The sequence below is a fragment of the Anoplolepis gracilipes genome, chromosome 4, assembly GCF_047496725.1.
Source record: "Anoplolepis gracilipes chromosome 4, ASM4749672v1, whole genome shotgun sequence".
NCBI lineage: Eukaryota > Metazoa > Arthropoda > Insecta > Hymenoptera > Formicidae > Anoplolepis > Anoplolepis gracilipes.
In genome coordinates, this window is record NC_132973.1 from 2,152,638 (window position 1) to 2,178,240 (window position 25,603).

Below are 25,603 nucleotides of genomic sequence, written 5' to 3' on the forward strand. Positions count from 1 at the left end.
CTTTTAAATTTGCCTGAGAAAAATCTTGAGAAAAGAAAAATTACAACAGTTACAATCACTTGATAATTGAAAGCCATTTAGAAGATTTATAAAACTATTTATTCCGATACAAAAAAAAAAAAAAGATAATTCTAACAAGATGACAGAATATAAAAGTGGAGACAATATAATAACTCCGTAAACACCGGTCGGTTATTAAGTTAATCATAATGTTCCAATCGTCGTTCTTCACGCGACACGGCACTTGTAATTTTCCATGCGCGCGTGCACATTTAGCACCTTAATGTATATACTTTAAGTTTCTTTCGATAGGATCGTACATGTGCCCTCGTAGCGCACCTCGCACGATTCCGCACGGAAGTGCGGCTATTTCGCGATGAATCGCGATAATCGTCAGCTGGTGAACGCCCTCGATCTTCCGATAAATGCCACCAAATGAGATGGCCATCTATTTTCTCGCGTGAAAAAATGTCAACGTGCTGTGTCACCGACGTAAAAAAATTACATGGTAAGAGATAGCTAAACCGGTTGAAGTTTAACGGTCGCGCATTATCAGCAATTTCGCGGTAACGACAGCTGATCGATTACCTTGTGGCTTGTGGATCAATTACATACTATCTACGACTGAGTAAAGCGATACCCCTAAGGGCAGAAACGATTAGGAAAGAATAAAAAGTCCAACAGGATCTGAAATCTTTGTTGAAATCAATGTTTTGCACTTATCAGTAAAGATTAAATCGCTTTGATTCTCTTTGGCAGAACTTGTAGAACTGAAATGTATATATCTGCAAGTGTTCTTTTTTTTTTACACTTTGATGTAGTAATATTATGGTAAAAAGAGAACAAAAAAATTTTTTTGAATCATTAAGTCGAAACATTTTGTCATGTATTTTTCAATGACACAATTATTAATTATTATATAGATATTTATCATTATATAATCTTAGATTTTAAAAAATGCTTTTTTTTATTTCTCTCATTTTCTTCGTGAGCATATGTGACGAAAATCGCACGAATAATTTTATAGAAAATAGAATTTGACAATCTGAATTATTCTATCTGATTATATATATGAAGTGTTAGCAAACAGAAAAAGATAATAATCAGGAAACGCGCAATTCTTAATGTAAAAGGAAATTATCCATATATCGCAAAAAATAATCGTCGGAAATGAATTACAACATGATGAATACGATATATATGTTAATGAGATACTCCTGAGAGCATCGCTATAAATCAGAGAAATTTTGCAATAGATTGCGGCAAATTCATGAACCTTAATCGAATGCTGGCTTATCTTGAGATTTTAGAAAAATAACATTGTTTAAAAATATTGCGTTTTCTTTTCTTATAGTAAAATTAGCAAAAATTTCTTCATTCTTTAAAAGATGATTATGTAGATCTTTAAGGATTTCTCTAATTTCGCGATAATGTTGCGATATCCATCGAAATCCATCGTGTTGAGCGAAAATCTGGTTAATCAACGAGGTCGCCGCAAAGAATGTGAAATTCTCTTTTTCCTAAACCTGGTCACGAACGAGAGCTACATCCATCTCAATGATCTCCGGCCACCACTGCGACGATACCACAGTATTGTTCTTCGCTAAAACTAAAGTGACCGAGTGCCATTTGCCTTTTACGTGCGAGCAGGTACACTCGAACAGTCAGAACAAACAAGAATTCGAAACGTTTAAACTTAAATTAAAATTAAAAAATCGCAAGTGTTAAGCGATAAATTAAAAAAAAAAAAAAAAAGTGATTCTCGTAATTAACCATGTGATTGCGAATTAATGTGCAAAGTTTGTAACTAACACGATTCCGTCAAGAGACATGGTTAATTAGTAAATTTTATAATTGACAAATCGAAAGTGAGCAATGGTCTTCAGAATTTTATTTTTTCGTAAAAAGATTCTCGACATTCTCAAAGTGCAACAGTAAGGATCAAAATGTGTTTTAATTTGAAATGAAGAAAGTGATTCTATGTAAAAATGATTTTGTTTAAAAATTTATTTTTTTTTATTCCATATATTGTTGTCCATTTCGCAAATTTGGAAGATTTTTTAGAAGATGTAATTAATTAAAAATTAATTTTAATCTCTCTTTCTCTCCAATCTTTAATGATATAAATCTCAAGTAAGCAATCATCTCCCCAAAAGTCTTAAACATTTTCAAGGCACGTTTACTTCGGCATTCGCCGAGTATCGACAATTCATCGTTCGACTGGTTCCTATTTACGCGACTTAAATCGTCAATTATTGATCTCGCGCCGGTCTTAATACGGTATTCTCGACTCGTTAATCACGATCGGTTAGCGCGTGACATCCGGCGTGGGCCCGTTGGACACGAAAAATTCGTCAGGATGGTGGCTGAGTTAGCTGACATTTCCACGGTGACAGTCGGCGGAAAAACATCTCTGCATGCTGGTAGCATCTCAAAACAACTCAAACGACCTAAATGGATCCAAACGGCGACGCGTGAACCCATCTATAGCGTCTTGGATAGCGACGACAGCGCAAAGAGTCTTCCTTCGAATGTCCACGGTAAGGTTGTGATAATCAGCGCGGTCAAGAACGAACCGAACCACAAGCCCAACGCGGAAAACACGCTACCACACGTCCGGTCATCATCTCGGCATAGAGCGTCACCGATTCTCGAGGTCGAGGACGAGAACACTCTCTACAGCGTGGTGAGAAAACCGAAGAAAGTACGATTGCCGCAAACGTCCTCGTCGGAAGACGAGCAGACAATTCGACCTGCCGACCCGTGTCGCCAGCTGACTCGGATCGAGGATACCGTTCCTAGTGAGAAGCAACAACAGCTGGACCTCGAAGACGTGTCCAAAAGAGTCGAGGTAAGGAACTGGCTCCGCGGCACCCCTAGACAGCCTCTGCCGGACCCGCCGAAGATGTTTTCCGATCAATCCGGAAACGAGAACCACTGGTCCGATCGGGAGACCTCGGTGGCACTCCCCCGAGGGATGGTGGGCCTCGTGGAGCCCTACAGGATTTATAGAAATGCCAACGAGAACAGAGAATATATGCTTCAAGAGGAGGAACTTGTTGAAGAGGTACTGGAGGATTCTACGAGCGAGAAAGTGCAGGAAGAAGAGAACAAGAATGAACATCGACAGAGGGCGAAATGGAGGCTGAGAGAGGACGACGAGGAAACTTTAGTACCGGATATCCGAGATCTCCCGAATTTGGAAGATTTCATAGAAATGAAGAATGGTAAGAGGGAGGACGATGAATGGAGAAACGAACGAGGATCAGTGACGAAGGTAGAGAAATCGGGTTGTGTCGAGAAGATTCTGTTTGGTAAAGAGGAACGCGCGGTGGATGTACCGGATATGATATCCGCGGTCTCGATGACGTCGATGAAGCAGAAATGCGGTGAGAAAATCTTATCTTATGACAATTGCGTGAGATAACTTTAATCCCCTTAAATGAACAAGCCACTTGCTGTTTAGCAATTAATTGTCTCTATAATGATAAAATAATTTTACTCTTTAAAGAAATTCTGGACTAATAATCTATGAATATAATTGAGGTATATTTATAAACATTGTATGTATATATATATATATATATATATATATATATATATATATATATATATATACGCGATAACACATTTAATTAATATTTCAGAATATATTGCATTACAAAAGGAATCATTTCGAATTATTTTTTATAAATATGAAAGCTATAATTCAATATGCATTTCCTTTTTTCTATTATAAAATCTTAAAAATTTCGATTAATTTTGTAATTATATCTAAATATTAATGAATACATATCTAAAATATTCATAAATATAAATCGAAAGTAATGAATGTAAATTCAAAGTAATATATGATATACATACATATCTCTAAATAATAATCTATTAATTTGAGTTTATGATTAGGCTAGTTTCCATGAACATTAGTAAAAGTTAATTGGTATTAAAATAACATTTTTATGAGAAGACTCGCTCTTCTCACGAATTAAAATTAGCTAAAGTTTAGCTGGCAAATTGCCATAATAATTCCCGCGATTTGACAAATACTCTACCTGTATCGCCGGTTGATCTACTTGCGAATTGTAATCAGGCGCGAGAGATTATAAGTAGCACCGGCGCATAATTTGACAAAGTGTGTCGTCTGTATTTGGTATGCGAAACAACACGCGCATCTTACGGTATTGTCTTGTAAAAAGGACCCGAGTAGCGGTAGATGGTACACACCAGGTATGCATACGCGTACGTCCTGATACGTGCGAAGTATGATTCATGAGCAGACATTGATAGGTCAATATTCATTCGTCGAGAGGTTGCATTTCTATGCACCTGTTTGTCTATCCCCTCGATATTGTTCATGAACAACGGTGAATAAGAATTGCTCGAGTCTAAAATTGGATTCTACAGACTCTATCTAGAACGCTTATAAAGTCTAAGAAAGGATAAACTGGGTATGAGATCCCAGTTTAAAAATATATCGAAATATTGTGAAATTTTGATGATGTTGAACTTTGAGATGTCTAAAGAAAAATTTTAATTAACGGTGAATAATAGATTGTGTTTTTACGTCCGTGGAAATAAAATAACGAGAATATCATATTTATTGGATGAAAAAAGTAAACTTGATTATTAATTTATTAATAATTAAATTATATAAGACTATCTGTCAATATAAGTTAATTATTTGATATATCTATATCTAGGCACGTTATTAGTTTTCATTTGCTTAATCAACATTATATATTATATATTCAATTTTTATAATTTAATTCTCAGCGTTAAAAAGTCAACAACGACATTAACGCGTTTTGACGCGTTCTCTATATAGTTATTTGATTGTTCCGAGGAGTTAAAACGGGGCAGAGCGCACAAAAGCAGCTTTCTAGTCAAGTCCAGTTCGTTGTTGCTTTCTTTCGAGAGACCTTTCATTATATCTTTGTCCGATATAGTGTACTCTTCGGTAAAACCACCGCGGTGTACATCACATGAATCGCAAGCGACTTTCACCATTTTTACACACCTTTTACCTATTCCATATCGATATTTTATGATCGTATGTCATCATCGGCTGTTAATATCATGACTCTTACTCTTTTTCGTGCTCGCGCCTCGCCGTTTGTTTCCTGGTTGACTGACCGAGCGTTCTTCTGATGCGAGCGATGCGTTGCGTCCGAGCGGATGCAGATTTACATAGAGGAAATTAGAAAGCATGCATAGCTAACGGCCATAAGTTATTCCATCGGAATTAGAATACTCGAGCGTGATATAACGATTTCAAAGCTCGTTGCCATTGTTTTGGCCGCGAATCTTCGTAATTCTTCTACGACTCCGAGAAGCGTAAAAATCGAGCGAGCGAGAGAAAAGACCTTTATTATTCTTGCACATAACTTTTGAGGCCACTCCACCGCGAATCGTTTTCTCCTCCGTTACAGAAAGAAAAAAAAGAAAAAAAAAAAAAAAAAATACTTTGCTTTGAGAAAAGATATGCGATCTGCGCGAGCGCGAAAGCGAGTGAAGGGATGAGATAATTTTAAACAATATACAGTATTACTTACGTAAGTATAGAAAATTAATTATTTAAATAGATAATTAGATTTAAAGAAGATTTTCTTTATAATCCAACCTGAAAGCATGAATAAAATATATTACATAATAAAGTCAAGAGAATTATTCATTCAGACCATTGTCTGTGATGCATATTTAAAATTTTAATAAAGAGAGAGAGAGAGAGAGAGAGAGAGAGAGTTAAATTTGATAATTATATAAACCAAATGTGAAATTTTGTGAAATTAAACAAGTTGACAAATTGTTTTCTGCGAGCGATGAAAATATGAGTTTAATTATGACTTGGTTCAAGTGTTGGGAATAACTGATTAGGCATACATTCTTCAAACACTCAACTTCTCATTCATTAATTAGCAGCTCATTGAACAAACATATATGTACATTAACTATTCCTTCATTAGCAGCATAGCACGTATAGTCGGGATGAAAAATACTAATTGTAAGAAACTGATGAAATAGCAGAAATCTTTAACGAACAAATTGATTAATTGTCACGAAATTAAGCGTATTTACGGAAGAAAATGACGTGAGTACTGCCTCTCAAATCATTGTAACTTACTTTCGTGTTCTACTCAAAGCAACACCGTGCCCTGACTTTATTAATCGTCGTGCAACATCAATCTGTCAGACATATGACGCCACCGTTACTAAAAGCCTTCTGACAGGCCTCAGTCACTGTTACACATAACTGATTCTCTGCAGTTAGATGATGCAGCTGCATCGCCAAACACTACCGCCGGTCAGTACAGTTAACCACTTTTCTCGGCACGCGGTGGTGATGCATCGTGCAAAGCGCACAATTGCATCTGCGCGAAAATACGCACGCACACTCGCGCGCGAGAGAGTGCGTCTTACAGCGTGCGGTCTTCTCTCCCGGATAACCATACGGTTTCGACTTTTCGACGCAGATGTTCTTTCGTCCAACAACTTACTAAGAATCTACCTGGATTATTACGAAAGTGCTGCCGTGAGTAATAACGACGTGCATGCTGATACATCTGCCCGAACAAATTGTAGGCAGGACAAAGCAATACGACACAGCATCGTTGCAAAGATCGTAAAAGAAGAACAAACTGGAAGGAAGTTAAAAAAAAAAGTTTCAGGAAAATTATTTTATTTTTGTCGTATCGTAAACATAATAAATATGTATAACAATTTTTATTTTTGTCTCTATTAAATTGAGTAAAATTGATATTAGATATCATATACACAAACGAAGCAGACACAATGTAATAATATTTTTTAAAAAGTATAATAATCATATAATAAATATAACACTAAAATAAAAATTATAATTTGATGTAATTATTTAATTCACAGTACCTATCTTTTATCATTATATCTTTATTGTGAAATATATTTGATATGCCTCAAGTATTTTTTATCACGTTTTGTTTACGCAATGATCCAGCAAACTTGTATTGCTTTTTTTTTTTTTTTTTTTTTTTTATTTTATAAAACGAAATAACGTTCCAAGCGATATTGTACCATCATATTCTCTTATAATATTAAAATTTCACAGTTTTTACGTTATTAAAATTCTTCGATTAAATGTAACTTCCGTTTTAAGAATTCAAACTTAAATCTTCGGCTTGTAAACGGTCCCGTTATAACATAATCAAGCTGTCGCGCGTGTTCGTTTTTACAAGCTACAACTCTCATTGATGTGTCTTTCGCATAGCTCGCGCGAAGCGGCCAGTCCCGTCGTAATAATCCAAAGGAAAAATAAAAGAAATATCGATACGCTGACAAGAAGCGATCTCTGCTGTGGTTCCATGTTTGTTTCTTATTACGATTATTTTACTGCGATAATAAAATTCTCATCATACGGAAAGACCTTACGCACTGATCATCGTTGAGCTCACATATGAATCGTTTCTTAGATGTGACACATGATTTATTTAATCGCAAGATTTTTCACGATCCCTATCTTTGCGTTTTCACGATTCCTATCTTTACGTTTTCACGTTTTCGTATAAAAGCTAGCTGTACATTTTATTTATTAGCAACTGGTATTTACGCGACATTGCCGTTGCACATCTGTTACCTGAATATATATCTAGCCAACGATATGATGATATAATCTGTTGAAAACTTTCCGCAATTTTTATATACGAATGATAAATATTGATTTATGTCTATTTTTACAAATCATTTTCAAAATAGATTTTATAGAATAACAATGTCTTAGCTAATTATCGAGTAAGTAAACCTTAAATGTGTTCATCGATTTCCATTAGAATGTTTGCCTACGTTTCACAATCTCACCTCTCCAAGAGAATTTGTTATTGTTGCGAGAAGAGACGCGCGCGTGCAGACAGTTTATATAGACGTCTGGATTTGCAAATGTCGCATTTTCGTTTTTCAAAGAAAGATAAATAGCGTTATCGATTTATTTGCTGACCATCACGCATCTGTTCGCGTGATTAGAATAAACACACGCAATAATAATTTGTCGGTGCGATCGTGAATGATCGTTACACGTCGTTTAAACTTTATATAGACACTCCATAAATAATAAATGTATGTACAATCATTATCCTCATCTTTCAACGATTTTTTCGAGAACGACCTTCCGCGATTACGGATATATTGATTGACTCGCAGAATTATAATTTGTCAGTCGATGAATAATAATCATTGATAATATACGTCATTTAAACTTTATAATCGCTCCATAAATAATAAATGTATGTATAATCTAATCATTTTCCTCATCTCTCTGCCATTTTTTCGAGAGCGACTTCCGCGATTACGGATTATATTGATTGAATCATTGCTCAAAAGGATGTGAAGATTACATATATCATTATATGAATCACGTTCGAACGTTACGTTCATTATTTCAAATAAAAAAAAAGGAAATGGTCGTAAAATTTCTATGCTGTGAATATTCCCAACATCACGTGACACTTATTTTATCTGTAATAAATCAAGCACTTAGCCAAGTACTTTATCGTGAACTGCGTAAACATAATTAATTTTATTCAACAAAATAGAGTTTTTCCATCTTTCTACTTGCTTTTACGAAAAGTTATTCAAAGTTTTTTCGCTATAAAGTAATAATAAAAAAAGAAGTGTTAATTATCTTTGTAAAAACGACGAATAATTAATATAAGAGAAAATGATAAGACAATATGATAACAAAATAATAATAAAATTATTAATTCACGATATAAATAACAATTACAATTTTTTAAATTTATACAACTTTTAAATTACTTAATATTTAATTTAAATTATTTAAATTATTTAGTTAGTTAAAATTTATAATGTTAAAGATATACAAACATCTGGTTTACTTAAATTTAAAAGCGACAGAGCCGAGCACACCTACAAAACACATATGAATAGCGTGAAAGCAGGTACCAGCCACTTAAAGTAGTTCGACATCGTGTGACGTCGTTTTATTGAAACTTTCATCAAATTTGCCACTCTCCATTCAATTTCACGTTTCCATGTGCCAGCTATTCAATCCCTCACGAAACTTAATTATAATCACATACGTATCTTAATTTGTGGTTTGCCAATCTTTTTCGCGATATCCGTACTTTATTAATGGCTTCCTTCTGCATTATGATAATACCAATTTGATTTCATTCCAATCTCCAGCCAATTAAGTTACTAAAATGAGTTTAATCCATTTCGCGATAAGTTTTCAGAAGACAAAAAGTGATAAAACACGCGAAATATGTTTCCTGTGACGGATAAAATGTGTGGCGTAAAACTAAGCAATTAGATGCGCATGGGTGACAGTAAAGAAAAAAAAAAAAAAAAACGAATACAAGAAAGCGCATCAATCGTGAATTTGAATTATAAACTAGAAATAGTATAATGTGCGCTAATTAGACGTTACTATGATGACTTGAGCAAATGCGTATAAAAAAAGCGTATTTTCATAAATAGTGTCACATACGTGAATGTAGGATATTCCTCGAAAGTAGAACGGCAAAAGAAAATTTATGAAATTTGGTTTGAAGAAACAGTTTCTCTCTTTTTTTTTTTTTTTTGATGAGCATGTCTCTCGTTCTTATCGGCGCTTAGTTTGATATATGAAACGTCATCTATAGAACGTTTGTTCGATAAAATAAAAATAATCGTAATATTTATATCTATATAATTTTCAAATATATCTGATTATATTTACAGAAATAATTATTATCTAGATATTGTCAATATAATATATCAGTATATTAAACAATTAATATAATAATAAAATGGACACATATATAAACAATCTAAAAAATTAATATCATAAATTAAAAAAAAAAAACTTTTAAGCAATTAAATTTTCGATAACAAAAAAATCAATTTTTAATTAATCAAATATCCTGCGAGGCATCTAAAAATCCGCAAAATCGGAAGTATCATTCTCTTCATCATCTCAAGACCTACAACTTGACAATTTTAGCTTTTATCGAGCAAAAAAGACATCGCATGGCAACAATAGCATCATCATTATCGCATCAATCCAAGACCGATCGATTACTCGGATAATGCAATCGATCCTCATCGTGTCGCGTGAGAAAAATGCAAATGTCAGCATCCTTCTTCTTTATCCTGGCTATTGTAAGCTAGAATTGACAGATAATGACTTGACATTATACGCGGAATCGCTGTTAAACGTCAAAGAGCCGACAAACGTTATGTATCGCTAATGGACCGACACTATCGTGCATCAGATGCATTATCATTATCCGACATCGATAATTCGCAGATGGCAGGTGGTGGGTACTATGGTACTTCTTCTTCGCCTTGTAGCTGACTATAACAGGCTAGCCTATTACATGTAATCGCGGCGGTGCCGATTAGACGAATCATTATGGAAGCGACAAATTAATCCCGGCGATTTGCCCGGACCGCTGCGTATCGGGGGCGAATCGTCTAACACCCATCGTAGATAATCGTCGTTCAGATAATATTTCTCGATTGCGCGAATCGACCATTTAACCTTTCGAATGAATTGTTTCTGCGTGCCAGATCAACGATTAACCCCTCCGCCCTCGGAATAATATTATCGGCGCATATTACCAGTAATTAACATTTTCACGCGGAAAATGAAACATGAAAATTTCGAGAGATTTTGTTGAATATCCGGCTATTAAGCTATATAATAATATAGACACGATCATTAGTTTCATTCGAGATTAATAGCTTTTAATTGTTTGTCAACTATGCGTTACAATCTATATGTAAATTTATAATAATGGTTATACTTTGGTTAATTATCCGGTGAAATCAACGCATATTATATTACTTGTAATATACTTTATATATAATGAATATTGAATTATTATAAATTACAGTTTTATTAAGTCACAACTTATTTGAATATTAAATAAAAGAGTTATTTTTTTGTATTGTCATAAAGCTTTTAATTTTATGAAAAATATAATAGCAAAAAATTTATAATAACAAACAATATAACTGTTTTTTTATTTAATTATACATATATGATATATATTTAAATCAGCGCCATTTTTCCTAACTTTAACAGTTTATACTTTAGAAGGAAAAAGAACAATGACCGATAAATAGCAGCAGTTAGACAGGTTTTAACCACTTTAGAATATAAATCTTAAAAGAAAAAATCTCTCTCTCTCTCTCTCTCTCTCTCTCTCTCTCTCTCTTTTCGTTAATATATTTTAATATATTCAACAAGAAAACTGGTACAAGACGTCTGCGTCAAGTTTCTTGTTCTCGCACCGGTCTTTCTCACTTCGCTCGCAATATTTTATCTAAAACATCCGCGTCAAATCGCTTCCATCAAACGCATCAAAACGTGAGGGTCGTAAGTGAGTCATGAGAATAGCGGAATCTTCTTCTACAACCGTTCGATTTCGAGGGCGACGCGTAACGTAACTTCCCCGAAGCGCCTGCACGTCGGTATCCTCTCTCGATTCTCGATAGTAAGATAAGAGCAATACGCTCGTACGTATTGACGGATGTTGGGAAACGAGGCTACGAGAAAATCGCATCATCACGGTCATCATCCACCACCATCACCACCTGCCACCGTTCGATATCCCCGAAAGAGTCGATGCTCCTTCGAGAGCTCGGCCGAGTTACCCGCAAAGTACCACTTCGTGTCGCGTTATCGTCACGTGCACTTCTTGTCATCCGTCAGTGACGACTCGGCTGCAACATTTTCGCAAGATCCATGTGATGGACGGCGACGTCGCCGACGACTCGTCGCGACGATAGTCTCCCGGTGACGAACGTATGGACTTCAGGTAAATCTTTGTAACGGCGTCTTCAGATTGGGTGACAAGATCTGGGAGATTTTTTTATTAAAATAAAATTATTTTCTCTCCCTTGAACATTATTATTATTTATAGATTTAAATATTCAGATTTTGAATATTAAATTTAATATTTTATTTTTTCCTCAGCATTCTCTCTCTCTCTCTCTCTCTCTCTCTCTCTCTCTCTCTCTCGCTTACTCTCTTTTTATTTTAATTACGTAATGTTACATTTTATCAATTATTAAGGGTCTTACTTCCACATTAGATTATAGCTCGATTTCTAAACTTCGTTCAAGACTGAATGGATTAAGTTAATTTTTTCCCAGGATAATTGTCTAAATTAAATTAAAATAATCTTGTTCCTTTCCGCATAATTGTGATTAATCATGATTTTTAAAATTTATAGAAGTGTTTCTTTTGAAGTATAATTGATTTAAAAGTGACAGATTGCGTTTCCCTTCCTAACTTATTTGAATAACATGATGAATTAAAATATTTATTACTATAAAGTATTATTTCCTGGTTTGTACTTCAAATATCAATGCTTAGATTTGACACGAATGTACCGTAACGCAGATCATTCACAGACACCGTATCTAACTGTTCCTTTAGATCATTCAAGTTTCATCTTTGATCAATTTTAAATCTGGGCAAAAACAACGACTGTTATAACTTTCTTATACGTAATTTTACCATTTCGTAACATACAATGACATCTGTTAAAGTTCTAATTCGCGTTCAACCTACTAAGTGTGAAGTTACGATTTCTAAACTTCTCGTTCAAGAATGAATGGATTAAGTATATTTTTTCCCAGGATAATTATTTAAATTAAATTAAAATAACCTCGTTCCCTTTCGCATAATAGTGGTTAAGGCATGATTTTTAAAATTTATAGAAGCGTTTCTTTTGAAGTATGATTGATTTAGACGTGACAGATTGCGTTTCCCCTTCCTAACTTATCAGTTAGAATACATAGCAAATCAAACGAATGCTATCAAATAATTCTCGAATGCCATATGACTGTATCGATTCGATATATATCTCGCTGAAATTCGTAAACTTTACGGTACTTTTTGCTATTGACGAATCAACGAAGAAGAAAATTTTCTGCAATCAACTCGTAATCTACCGCAGGTAGTAGCAGCAAATAGTAGTTTGCTAGTATATGATGATATTAACTTCATCGATTTCGTGAAATTAGACTCGTGTGCCATACTCATATTTATTAAACTCGCGGCATAAATTTTGTCATTAGATTTGAGTTCATAGCGCATAACTTTATGCGACCTGTAATGTCAGAATTGTCGATAAATCGATTTGATACAATACTTGTACATAGTTTTCGCATTTAAAATGCATGCTACGTGTATATTTAAATTAAATTACATCGAAATGAAGAGATTCTAATTACTTGGTGCATACAGTAGCGGCCAAAAATATATCACCTTTAGGATTTTTGAGCATAAATTTAATTTAATTTACTTACTTATAAAATTAATTTTTTATATTATTAAAATTAAGTTTTTATATTATTTTATGAAAAATATTTTATTCGGTAAGTTGTATTTACTACCAAAACATATATTATGATATTATAAATATCCATGCACTTTGAATAAAATTATACTGAAAAATACTAAAGGTGATATATTTTGGCCGGTACTGTACATATTTTTGTTCACTTTCTAAAGATTTATAAATAAACTAAGAATATATTTTGCCATACTTATAGGGAATATTTGATAAATATCATGGTCGTCGAGCAGACTAGAGCTTTCATAAAGAATCTTCTTTTCTCTCTTCTTCTATCCTTCCCCTTTCGCCGAGTAAGCTCTTATCGAGCACAACGCGCGGGAAGGTATTCGCGCGTTGTGTCTTCAGTCCAAGGACCTTTCACCTCTTCAATTTCTTTTGACGTCCTTTGTAGTGGCATTCGCCGGCGCTCCATCATCGCGTCATCCGCGAATCAAGCACATGTCTCCATCGCGGGATCCACGATGATCTTTCAAGTTCGTTAATCGCACCGACGAGCGACACGTACTGCCAGCTGTCGCACGAGTTGACTCTTGACTCGCGTGACTTTTTTTTTCGTCCCTCTCGCTCTCACACGTATTTTTGTACTACGCACAAACGGAGAGAATTCCGCGAGCGAGCAAGAGGATGTGAAGTCGACTTTAGGATGCAAGCGTTGCATCGTGTCGCGAGAAGCCGCGGATTCGCCGACGTAACGGAACGGAATCGAGAAGGGATGCTGTTATTAGTCAATTTCGAAGAAACAACCACTAACGCGCTTTATTGTTATGTCCTGTTCGTTACGGATCGCCACGTCGATATAGATCGCCAAATAGGTCGTCAAAAGCATCGTTCGTTTACAACTTATTGTTAGCCTCGATACTCGACTATTTTCTTAAGCGATTCATTATTGTTCGTGTAAAAGTGATCCCTCTAACATTACCGCTGAACAGGATATCATAATTCTCTGTGCTTCATTAAGAATAGTAAAGTATCTATCTCGAGAATGAGCAGTACATTCGCAAAGTACATTCGCCTTCCACTCGACTTGGGAGAAAAAATCGAGGCTAATGACGGAACTCAACTTAATAGCTATTTTGAAATATCATTATTGGGCATCTGAAATATTAATAAACTGCAATACTGCACAGGAATTACGGTTCATAACGAATGAAATTTAATCGTCACTCATCAGTAGCGTTAAAGAATTATCACAAAATATTGCATTATATAGAAATCTCTTGTACAAGTATCAGAATTTTTAAATATTAACTACTGAAATAATTATATCGACTGATACAATTGAAACCACTAAGTAAAACCTAAGCATTGTTTAATGACATAATTAATAATAATTATTTATGTTATAAACTCCTAAAAAATTATATACATAGGTGTCTCGTCTTAGTAATTCCCATAAAATAACAAAAATCGTTGAAAACTTTTCGCATTGCTTAATTTGTCCTAAAATCCAAATTATCTTAATTACCTTCCCTTCTTTATGGATATATTCTAATTTCTTAAATAGATATAAATCTAAAATATAAACTGAATCGAGAAAAATTTAATTTAAATATTGAATTATAAATCGAATTAAATTAAATATTATTGCAATGGTGTTTATATTTTTTTTTACGCTACAAAACTTTAAATAATTCATCATTATATTGAATCGATGAATAAAATTTGTCATGGTAGATATTTTACAGCGAAGCGAATTGATGGGTAGAAAAAAATTGCGTTTGCGCGACCAAGATAGACGAATCCGCGCGGCGCGCGCGATAAAAAAACTTAGTGGTTTTGCCGTCATTAATTACACGGCATTACACTCGCGGTAATTACCAGCTATTTAACGCGCTGAAGAGCCGAACTTTTACTAGAAGAAGCCTCATGCGCGCGCGTTTTCTGACGGACTGCAATGGTGGAACAACTATCATTGTGTAGCTACGCAATAAATATCGCGCATATAATGCACGTCGCTTTATTAAAAGACGCAGGATTATATCAAAAAGCGCTATTAAGCAAACTCACGCCAGCTGTCTTAATTATTCCGACGCATAAAGCGTGTCTCCCTGCGCGCCTGTCATCGTGACTCGATTGTGTGACAGTATTTATGACAATCGGCAACAATCATTATGAGAAAAACAACTTGTGTGAAAAGTAACATTTATGTACAACAGAACAGGTATGATGTTTAATTTATTTAATAGGGATGCAAGCAATTTTGCACTTTTAATAAGACATACAATTTAATAGTCTGTCATATTATAATAATAATCCACAATGACCGACAAGTTCAAAATGAATAAAAAAAAACAAAAAAAAAAAAAAAAAACTCGAGTAACATAGCTCATATCTCGATACATTAAAAAAGTCGAAAATTAAGTTCGTTCTTTGCCGATTGATCTCAATTTATGGTAATTAAAACTGCTGCAAACTTATGGCGCTTTTCGACTCATGATTTAATTCAATCGCTCAAAATTCATGCAATAAAAGAAAGGAAAAATATGTTTCTCGAATTTCTATTCCAACGTGTGTTAGCACAGAAACATTAAGGCTACTGTTCCCTCATTTGAAGCCGCGTATTGAATTACATATGATGTCGAAAGTAAAAGGCCATATAATTTTTTTTTTTTTTTTTTTTTTTTGCATATTTATTAATTCGAATCTCCAGAAGAGAAGCTCTGGATATATTTTCCAATATATATTACATATTTGTCGACATGTGAAAGAACTAATTTATTTCAACATACGTCGCGAGTAAATAATAATTCATCCGATTTTTCGCTTCTGTCATCCATAATTCAATGCAATGACCAGAAATTTTAATTAGAGATTAATGTAAATATCAATACTATATTGTGTAGATCTATATAAAATGGGACTTTCTCTCATTTCACGTTCGAAATCCGTGCACAAATGAAGTAGCACGTTGAATGCGATGATGCCCTCGACAGACGACTTACAAACCAGCGAGGGAGATTTATAAATCCGTGAGTCTTAACGCCGCGGGCGCTATCGCGTCGTAGAAATAAACGTATAAATTCTTCCAGCGAAAGTTACACACATTTCTCCCGCGACCCGGCAGGCTAAAGAAAGTGGCAGTTCCACTTTTCCGGCCGCTGCGTACGCATCGAATGTAATACGCGAACGCGCGTTTCTCATTAATATCTTTTCCCTTTTTTTTTTTTTTTATAGCGAGTAATGAGCAACACGACAAGGACAGCCTGAACGAGACCGGAAGTACAACGGGTGGCACCGTGGAGGGCGCGCCGAGCGGTGGCCCTTCGGGGAGCAGGGCCAAGGACAAGAGCGACCAGCCAGCCCCGCAACCATCCACCTCGTCGCGACCGGCGAGATCCTTGGTCTCCAGAATCCTGACGAGGACACGGTCGCCCGAGATCGATCTCCTAGATCATTCGGAACCTTAGTAAGATCGCAAACTATCATTGTTATCCTCACGCTTACGTGTCATTTAAAAAACGTCTTTTAAAATATTAATATAAAGAGTTTTTAATATCCCTTTTTATCTTAATTATAGATTTAATCAATCTTTTTTTTATTGAAGATGCAAAAAATCTATTGAATGGTATTTGCTTGAGGCGCAAGTTTTTTCCAAGCGTAATACAAGCTGGATACGTATATTATTGTATTTCGAAATATTAAAGAAACAGTAATATTTCATCTCTCCCTCTCCTGTGTTATTTTCTTACAGCTCGCAATTATGGGTGGTCCTTTCGAACGTGTATGGCGAGCTGATCGTCGTTCTAACGTTTGCGGTATGTTTGGCCGAGGTCATGGATACGCCTGTACCTCTGCTCAGTTTGCAAGTAAGTAATTCAACCTTGTCGGTTTGTCTAGCTTCAGAGAATTAATTGCCGCAGATTATCACGGATACACCGGATTTATCAGGAAAACGAGCTTGTTCTAGGATAACGTGCAACGCGTTGGGGTAACGTTGAAAGTAACGTTCGCGTTGTCAGAGACTGGATTATCGTACCGTTACTTCATACAATCCGGGGAAAGTCCGAATACACGTGTCGAGATCGGGCGACCTTGAGCTAGAAACTCGGGGTTTGGATCTTCCTAAAAATAATAGCCCCCCTGCATTCGATCACGATGATGATTTTTTAATTTTTTGGAATATAATAACGTTCACATTTCAGCAATCTTTTTTGTTCGCTACTTTAAAAATATATTTCAAGAAATGCATTATTTTGAAAATATTATTCCATTAATTTTTATAACTTAAGATATAAGAGAAAAGTTGATTCAATTAAAAACTTGCATTAACATAGAATTATACTCTACACCTAGATCTATTAATAAACTCTACAAAAATAATAACTTTCAATCTGCAATAATATTGAATAAGCTTGAATTACATTCTTAATCTAATATCTTGAGAAACATTTTTAATTTGTTAATTTTAATTTTTTAATTAAAATTAAAAAAAAAAAAGATGATGCATTACATCAGCAAAACTGTACGAGAGATTTAGAATTAAAAGGCGTAGCGGTTCGATATAAATAGAACTATGTTAAATACCAAAACGACGTTCGTGATTGCGTGCAATCGAATTCGTGCGGGTTTACGAAGAGTTCTCATTCGCATAAAATTACGGACCAGCCACGTAGATGAAGTGGCACGTGGTCGACAAGCTTAAGAGAACCGGATCGGTGTAACAACCATTTCCGCGCGCAATTCTTGTTCAGGGGCATCCCAAATTATATACCTGGTACCTGAAAATTTTTGCATAACAAGCGAACCCACTACGAGATAATTCCATAATTCTCTTTCAGGGTATCTTCCTCATGTACCTCTACGTGGGCAGTATCGCTGTTATCATCGCCATTTACATATGGGTGTTGATTGACAGCTGTGGCAGTTTGAGCCGCAGCCGTAACGGGCTCGGCGACGCGGAACTCGGCGGCGCGTCGCTCACCAGGTTCGGATCATTAAAACGAGCACACATCTCCAGGGCCAGGACCGCACCGACCAGTTTTTACATACGTGTCGGAGCGCTTTGTAAGTGATACACGTTAATCTGCCAATCGGCCGAGAAAGCGACGACAATTCTCACTGTGTGATAGTGAAATTAAAATTTCATTCAAATTTTAATTGTAAATATTAACGTCGTTAAAATTTAAAAATTGAATTTTCTTACATATTAAAATTAAAATGTAATTAAAAAAATTGTTTTGGTATTGAGTTATTTAATTAAAATTTAATATAAAAATTTTTATTCGTACTTTACTTGAAACTTAATTTACGACATATATATACATATATCCGCGCGTTTAAAATTTAATTTTATATTTATTACATGGGAACATATTTTTATTATATGAAATTTTAAATTTCATTTAATTAGTTTACTTGAACGTTCGATTGATTAACACGTGGGCTTTCAGTGTTCGGCTTGGCAACGTTGGTTTTTAACGGTCTGGAGATGGCGATGCACACGATGATGCAGGGTGCTGAGTGCTTGACCGACGTCGTCTTCGTGCATCCGGTGATGCACGGATTGTTCACCTTCTTGCAGATGCACTTTCTCTTCGTAAACTCACAGGCAAGTGATCATCTTACGTTAATTGCATTAAATAGGGTGCCGAGCGCGTGCATGGTCAGACAATGCGTAAATGCGTTTCTTTGTTACGCTTTGATGCGTCGACAACTGTGTGTATCACTACGTATATTATAATAAATGCGTAGAACAAAGGATTCTCTGAACTTTTCAACTACATTTCAAGCGAATTTCTCATCAAATTATGTTTCTCTGCAAGATTCCATGTTCTTTAATCTCACAATTTTATTTATATTCAAAAGAGAATAAATCCTAATTTTTATCTCTGCTTCTGTCTGCTCTGTCCGTAGGTCCTCGTAGAACGTTTCGGTCTGGCAGCTCGATTCGGTTTTACCCACCTCGCAGCCACGAATGTCGCGGTCTGGGCACGTCTGGTGATTTGGGATTCCGCGCAAGAATGGACTTATTTTGTGCACTTGGCACAACACGAACAGGAAACGTCCGTATCTCCTCTGAGTCTTCGAGGATTTCCCGGATCCTTGACGAGACAATCGCGAGATCTTATAGGTGTGTGTGTGTGTGTGTGTGTGTGTATATTCGACTTTTTTGCTGGTCGAAAAGTAAATTTCTCGAGAATAAATATTTCAAATTGTTTGCTTTAGATGATTCATCGACGAGAGAAAGTAGCTTCAAGCCCTATCAACCTGTTTCGAACGAACAAATCTCACAAGTAATCGCGCTGCAAGAATGCCTGAATACCAACACTCTAGGACAATTGTGGACGTCAAGCATGCCCTTCCTGTATCCCTTTATCGTACAATTTAGGTATGTATGGTATTTTCAATTATTTACGAGCTCTCGCGCTTAAATTTTCTTACATTTTAATTTAATTTATTAAATCGAATTTAAACCGAAATAAAATTGACAGTTATGAATTGTGAAATTTCTTACTTTTCTTTTGAAACTTTTAACGCAAATTACGTTTTCAATTTGTAAAAATGTTATTTTTTCATTGCTAGTAACTCTTATAATTTATTATCTTCTCAGTCTGATCGCCGCTGCGGTGACCTTCGTGATGGGTCAAAACGTGGGCCGGAGTCGATTGACTAAACAAAAGTTTCACGGTAGCAAGGATTTTAGCAGCCACACTAGGGTAGGCTGTGACGGTTCCAGCAAGGGTCTCTTCCTAGGCATCCTTTGTATGGTTGCCGGTATCGTAGTGATCCTCATCTTCCTCGTCGTACGAGAGGACGAAAATTTCCCCTCTGCCACGTTATCCTGGCTTACTTGTGGCACCCTGATCGGCATACTAGCGCTGAGCAGTTTAATGACAGCTAGCGGTCTCGTGCAGGTGCGACAGATTTCGGTAGTGTCGCGCGCGCCAGCCGCCCTGGATAGTCTCCTGTCAAACGTATCGCTCTTCGGAGTGCAGCTCTACTCCGTCTTCACCATCGTGGTGTGCGCCTGCTCGCTGGCCATGTTGGATCACGGCGAGACCGAGGACACGCGGGCCAGACACATTATGCTGCTGTCAACGTCGATTCTGCAGCTGGTGCAGTGCTTTGCACAGAGCACGTTGATCGCCGAGACGTCGCGACGCTCGTGCATCACGCGCTTCCAGATGCTGGCCAAACCTGGCCGCCAGGTGATCACCTTCCTGCTCTTCAGCAACGCCGTCCTGTGGGCCTTCGACACTGTCATCACGCAGAACTGGCTGTCGCAGGAGCTGCAGCTCCGGTTCTTCGGCGTGCTCGCCTGGGGCGTGTTGTCAAGAATTGGTCTGCCTCTTTTGATCTTCTACAGATTTCACAGTTGCGTGCTGCTGCTTGAAGCGTGGAATAAATGCTACAGAACACCGCGAGGAGAGCATCCTCTCAACTGACAACGCGGAATCTCACGTCAACTTTCGTGCAGGTTCGTGGAACCAGCATCAATTATATCGATATTACACGATAATATCAGGGCAATTTTGTTGTTGCAATGTGTTCTTTAATTTTATTATTATCCATAATTACATGATCCATCTCTTTTTGAAAAAATTTTTTAATTCTCTTTTGAGATGTTGTTGTGTCTTCAGGAATTTTTTATATTCTTTGAGAATCTGTCAGTACCTTTCTTATATATATATATATACATATCTTTTATAGTTATTTATTTTTGCTATTAATAATATAATAATATAACAATAGATTGACATTGTTAATAACTATAATAGATAATTAATAATTATATACGCGTGTTAATTTACATACAAAATACGTAATGATGACAGACTGCATCATCCTGGCTTGCAAGATCCTCATTGTCCCGGAAGATTGATGCTGAAACCACCGATGGACAGCGGGTACGTTTACAAGCGACCACTGTGTTCGAATTCGCTGTCATTGGACGCGATGCACCTTCCACCCTACGTGGATAGCGCGAGCTGGCTGTACCTGGACCCAAATCCTCTTTTTCCCTATCGCCTACCGAGTCTGAAGTGCGACGCATCGTTAGCGTCCGAGCAACATCACCACCATCATCATTACTACCCTCATCGTCATCATCATCATCACCATCACCGGCAAAGAAGACACCGTCGAGTACTGAGCGATCCTGGAGGATGGAACGCCGGTACTCGGTTGGACGCGTCGCGACATCGGCGAGTACTTAGCAGCGCCGGCGCCGATCTTATGCGAGCGTCGATAGACGAGGCCAACGAAGATAATTTGTCGCCCGAGGAGGAGACGAGAGCGTCGACCTTCAGAAAAGTGCCATGGCACCCTAATTTACATATGCTCAAAATCAGGAGAACGTAATATTATTTATACGATCGAAAACGAATAAGAATGTAAAAAAGATTGCAAAGAGATTTAAAACAAGTTCAGGCTTTCCTTGAGATTTTATGTTCATTTGAAATTGAATTGTTAAAGAACGAAGCACGTGGATAAAATTCTTGATAAACCCTGGGAAATTTTCAAGTAAGTTAACTTTAAATTGCTATAATAATAATACAATCATCACAAATTTGATTTATCTAATGTGACAGCGTCACTTGATTGCTTCAGTAATAGTGAGAGATTGTGATAAAAAATGAAAAGAAAATTCCGTATAAAATCTGGACTCATGCCATGGATCACGTTGCGTTTGTCGTTTCAACCACAACCGAGACAAGTCCGTCCGACTTTTCCATACCTGAAGCAAAACGTTCGTCCACCGTCTCTGAAAAGTGCGATATATCGTTCGGGTTTTCACGTGCAATATTTCTAGATTCTAAGTTCACGCTATAGTGTACAAATGATCGTTGTAAACGAGCGGCATGGACGACGACAATCGTCTCTGTCGCGAGAGCCATCGGGTTTGCATCGCATTCATGAAAACGGGGAGTGATGCAATGCAACCCTTCATAATTAACGCAGAAAGCAAGAGAGTTGTAATTATTATTCGCGAACATATATTTTTGTATATATTTATTGCAAACATTTTATATATATATATATATATAGATTTGACAGAGGATAACACATGTACAGAATCCTCGGTAGAACTCCGTTTATTGGAATAATTTGAAGATATAACAAAGTATATCTAAAGAGTATATATACTTTGGATAATCTAATATCTAATTGTAAGAAACAAAATTTCTTAATATAAGAATGTTCCCCTTTTTTCCTATTTCTCGCCATTTTTACACATTTGCAAGTAACAGAATGTATATTAGTATATAATCCAAGTTAAATATTGTGTATAATTTGCTCAAGCAACCTATGTTTTAGATATAGATATAATTAATCGTGTAGAGAAATGTCTATTCAATCTGTTAAATAGTTTTTGCGAAAATAACAGTGTTTATAAATACATCATCAATATTTATTAATCAAATGATGTTCTATTAATTATTGTTTCCAAGATCTTAAAGATTATAAATTCTTAAGATATATATTTCTATAATTCTTATCCGCAAAATGATAACTGGGTTTTCATATTTTGTTTATTAATTATGATAGTATAAATGAAAAAAAAAAAAACTGCCAACATTTATATTTTGTATGACGTTCAGTGAAAGCTCGAGCTGTGGAATATCTTTGCAAGATTCGATAAATGGAGTTCTGCTTTCCGAGCTTTCTTGTAGAATGTTAGGTCGCATTATTTGAATACCTTATAAGTACTCATCGTGATAGGTTTATATCTATCTCGCGTACGAAGTGGTGTTTTATTTTTGTATCCAATGCTTTATTTTATCAACGTATAATTACATCTCTTGGACGAAAAAATAGCAAGGCAGTGCCGATTTAGTTTCCTCATTAAGTTACGAATAATATGAGGAGAGAGATATTGATGATATAATATCAATAAATTTAATGTATATTTCGTTAAATTTTTCATTTTTATGCAACCCATCATTACGACAAGTTATTTATCTCGACTTATAATTAACAAATTCGACAACATCAAATTAACTAATATACATACCTTAGTATATGGCACTGAAACCCATATTGTGTATATATATATATATATATATATTATATTAAACAAAATAAACATGAAAAATAAAATGTTAATGACTGTATGTAGTCAATTTAAAATAATTAATTTGTTACATCAATCTTGCGAATCGGACAAACTTGCCTATTTCGAGAGCAAATCTGCCTGAGAAGTTGTTAATATAACAGTGTAAGATCGGGGGCATTAGGTAATGAGAAATACAACGCACACACGATGAAATCTGTCTTCTTAGAAAACGCGCGAAGGGCGCTTTATAATGTATAACAAACTATATTGATTCACAATAAAAGCTCTTTCGAAGATATAAACATATTACTGATGTACTTGCTGTTTGTATCCGATTTTACATATTTATCTTCTGTATACAGGGCGAAAAATATAAACGAACAATAGCGCTTAACCCATTAAAGGCGTTCGTTTCATATTTCATCCTCGACGCAATTATTTTACATTTTAATTTAAATTCTCTGTTAATCGTAAGAGATACATGATTTTTGGATTAATAAAAAATTGAGGAAAATACAATAAAAAAATTAATTAATTAAATAAATTTAAAAAAAATATAAATCAGACAACTATGCAAATAATCGAACTAAAGAGCGTTCTACAATAAGAACAATAATAAAAACAAAATGCAAAATCTTCAATATTATGATGCTAAGATTAATTCCATATTTATATAATCGATCTTTCAAATTGTCAATTTTCAAGATATAAATCCTTTTTAGCGCAATTTATCGCAACATAAAAAAAAAAAAAAAAAAAAAAAGAATAACTAAACGCAAATCAGCCTTTAATGAGTCAACTTACCAAGATGCATTTATCATAAGAGTAGAATCAATTGGATCGCGATTAATCGAGGCCAACGTCATCTTGAGGAGCCGGTTTTGGGGGTTTGGGACATTCCGCCCCAGCACCGGGAAAACCGGGCATGCCCGAGTTCGTTCTCGGACCACCCGGCTGGCTGCCAACGCCACCGAATTTCAAGGCCATTCTATTGATAAGAGCCATTATCTTGGGATTGTTCTGATATTTGAAAATATTTGTCGGATTTGCTGAGATCTCCTTGAAGGCTTCGGCCACTTCTAGATCCTGCAGATTCGCTCGTTAAAGTAATCGGGTCGGGCATATGTCATTGTAAAAAATTTACAAAAATTATAATTACTGATAATGATATTCAATTCTCTAAAAATTAATTTGATTCATTCATTGACGCATTTATATGACGTATCTCTGTACTTTTTACCCGATAACACGTCAGATACTTTCCAATAGAGAGTACGGGAACATGACTAATTGTAAGTATTCTTGACTTATTAAATATTACGACTTTCTCTCCTCACTTACCTGAAAACTTTGAAGTACCTCAGGATCATTGAGGAATTGATAGAAATCGCCGGAAGATGGATTGCCGGCATCCGTCTGGGAGGTCTGCGTATTTTCCTCGCGAGCTTTGGCGGCCTCTCGTGCTTTTCGTAATCTTTCCTGCTTCTCGCGCTCCAATTTTTCCTGCGCCTTTCGCTCTCTTTTTCTCTTGTGCTCTTCTATCTTTCGTGCCTAGTGTATAAATAGTAATATTGTCTAACATTATTTAATCTTTGTTCTAAAATTAAAATTATTTAAAATAATTCAGGGGAGAAACTCTTTTTCACACAAGACTAGAGTAGTTAACAATGCAAATATATAATTAAAATTGATTAGCCTGCGAAACGCTTTTTAAATAAGAATTGCGCAGGTGCGTAGCTTTTTTTATTTATAATAAATTTAATTGGATCCAATAAAGCTACATATTAAAAGTTATGGTATTTTGCAAAGATAATTAAACGTGCAAAATTAACAGAATTACAACTTACTTGCTGGTGTCTACAAAAGTCTTATAAAATGCACACGCATGCATGCCACAAACACAATAGACATAAAGATATTATGCATGCGGGCTCTAAAAATAGCAATTAGCAGTGATCGCATGAATTAAGCGCAAGGCGCAATGTTAAACTGCGAAATGAAGCTGTGAACTTGATGGTGAATGCGCAAGTTCGATCTAAACATAGGTATAAGTAAATGGGGCATCCTCGCGATCTTTTACGGAAAAGAGATCACCCATCGTGCATCTTTAGGAACGCGTCCAAATCTTAAATTATAATGACGTGTAACATTCAGCCTCTGGCTGAAGTATACATATTGTGACGGCATGTAATTAAGCTTATATCTATAACGAGCGAACTTATTATAGATCGCGATTCATCTAACCGCCAATGAATGTCGCTGA

The 25,603-nt window shown here is 35.7% G+C and overlaps 2 protein-coding genes across 3 annotated transcripts in view; one reads left to right on the forward strand and one right to left on the reverse strand.

Annotated features, from left to right (window-relative positions):
• Positions 1 to 23,646, forward strand: LOC140664922 (proton channel OtopLc). The gene is made up of 9 exons (XM_072890550.1): positions 1 to 3,389; positions 16,518 to 16,749; positions 17,035 to 17,149; positions 18,122 to 18,347; positions 18,734 to 18,891; positions 19,197 to 19,413; positions 19,509 to 19,671; positions 19,894 to 20,760; positions 21,119 to 23,646. The coding sequence occupies exons 1-8, from the start codon at positions 2,360 to 2,362 to the stop codon at positions 20,726 to 20,728; spliced, it is 2,976 nt and encodes a 991-aa protein (XP_072746651.1). The 5' UTR covers positions 1 to 2,359; the 3' UTR covers positions 20,729 to 20,760; positions 21,119 to 23,646.
• LOC140664924 (putative protein FAM10A4) overlaps positions 23,556 to 25,603 on the reverse strand; it is an 18,590-nt gene continuing 16,542 nt past the window's right edge. For both annotated transcript variants that reach the window (XM_072890555.1, XM_072890554.1), the window contains exons 4-5: positions 24,682 to 24,891; positions 23,556 to 24,426 (exon numbers count right to left, since the gene is read on the reverse strand). In XM_072890555.1, the coding sequence (XP_072746656.1) occupies positions 24,187 to 24,426; positions 24,682 to 24,891 (450 nt within the window). In that variant the 3' untranslated portion in view covers positions 23,556 to 24,186. The remainder of the gene's footprint in view (positions 24,427 to 24,681; positions 24,892 to 25,603) is intronic.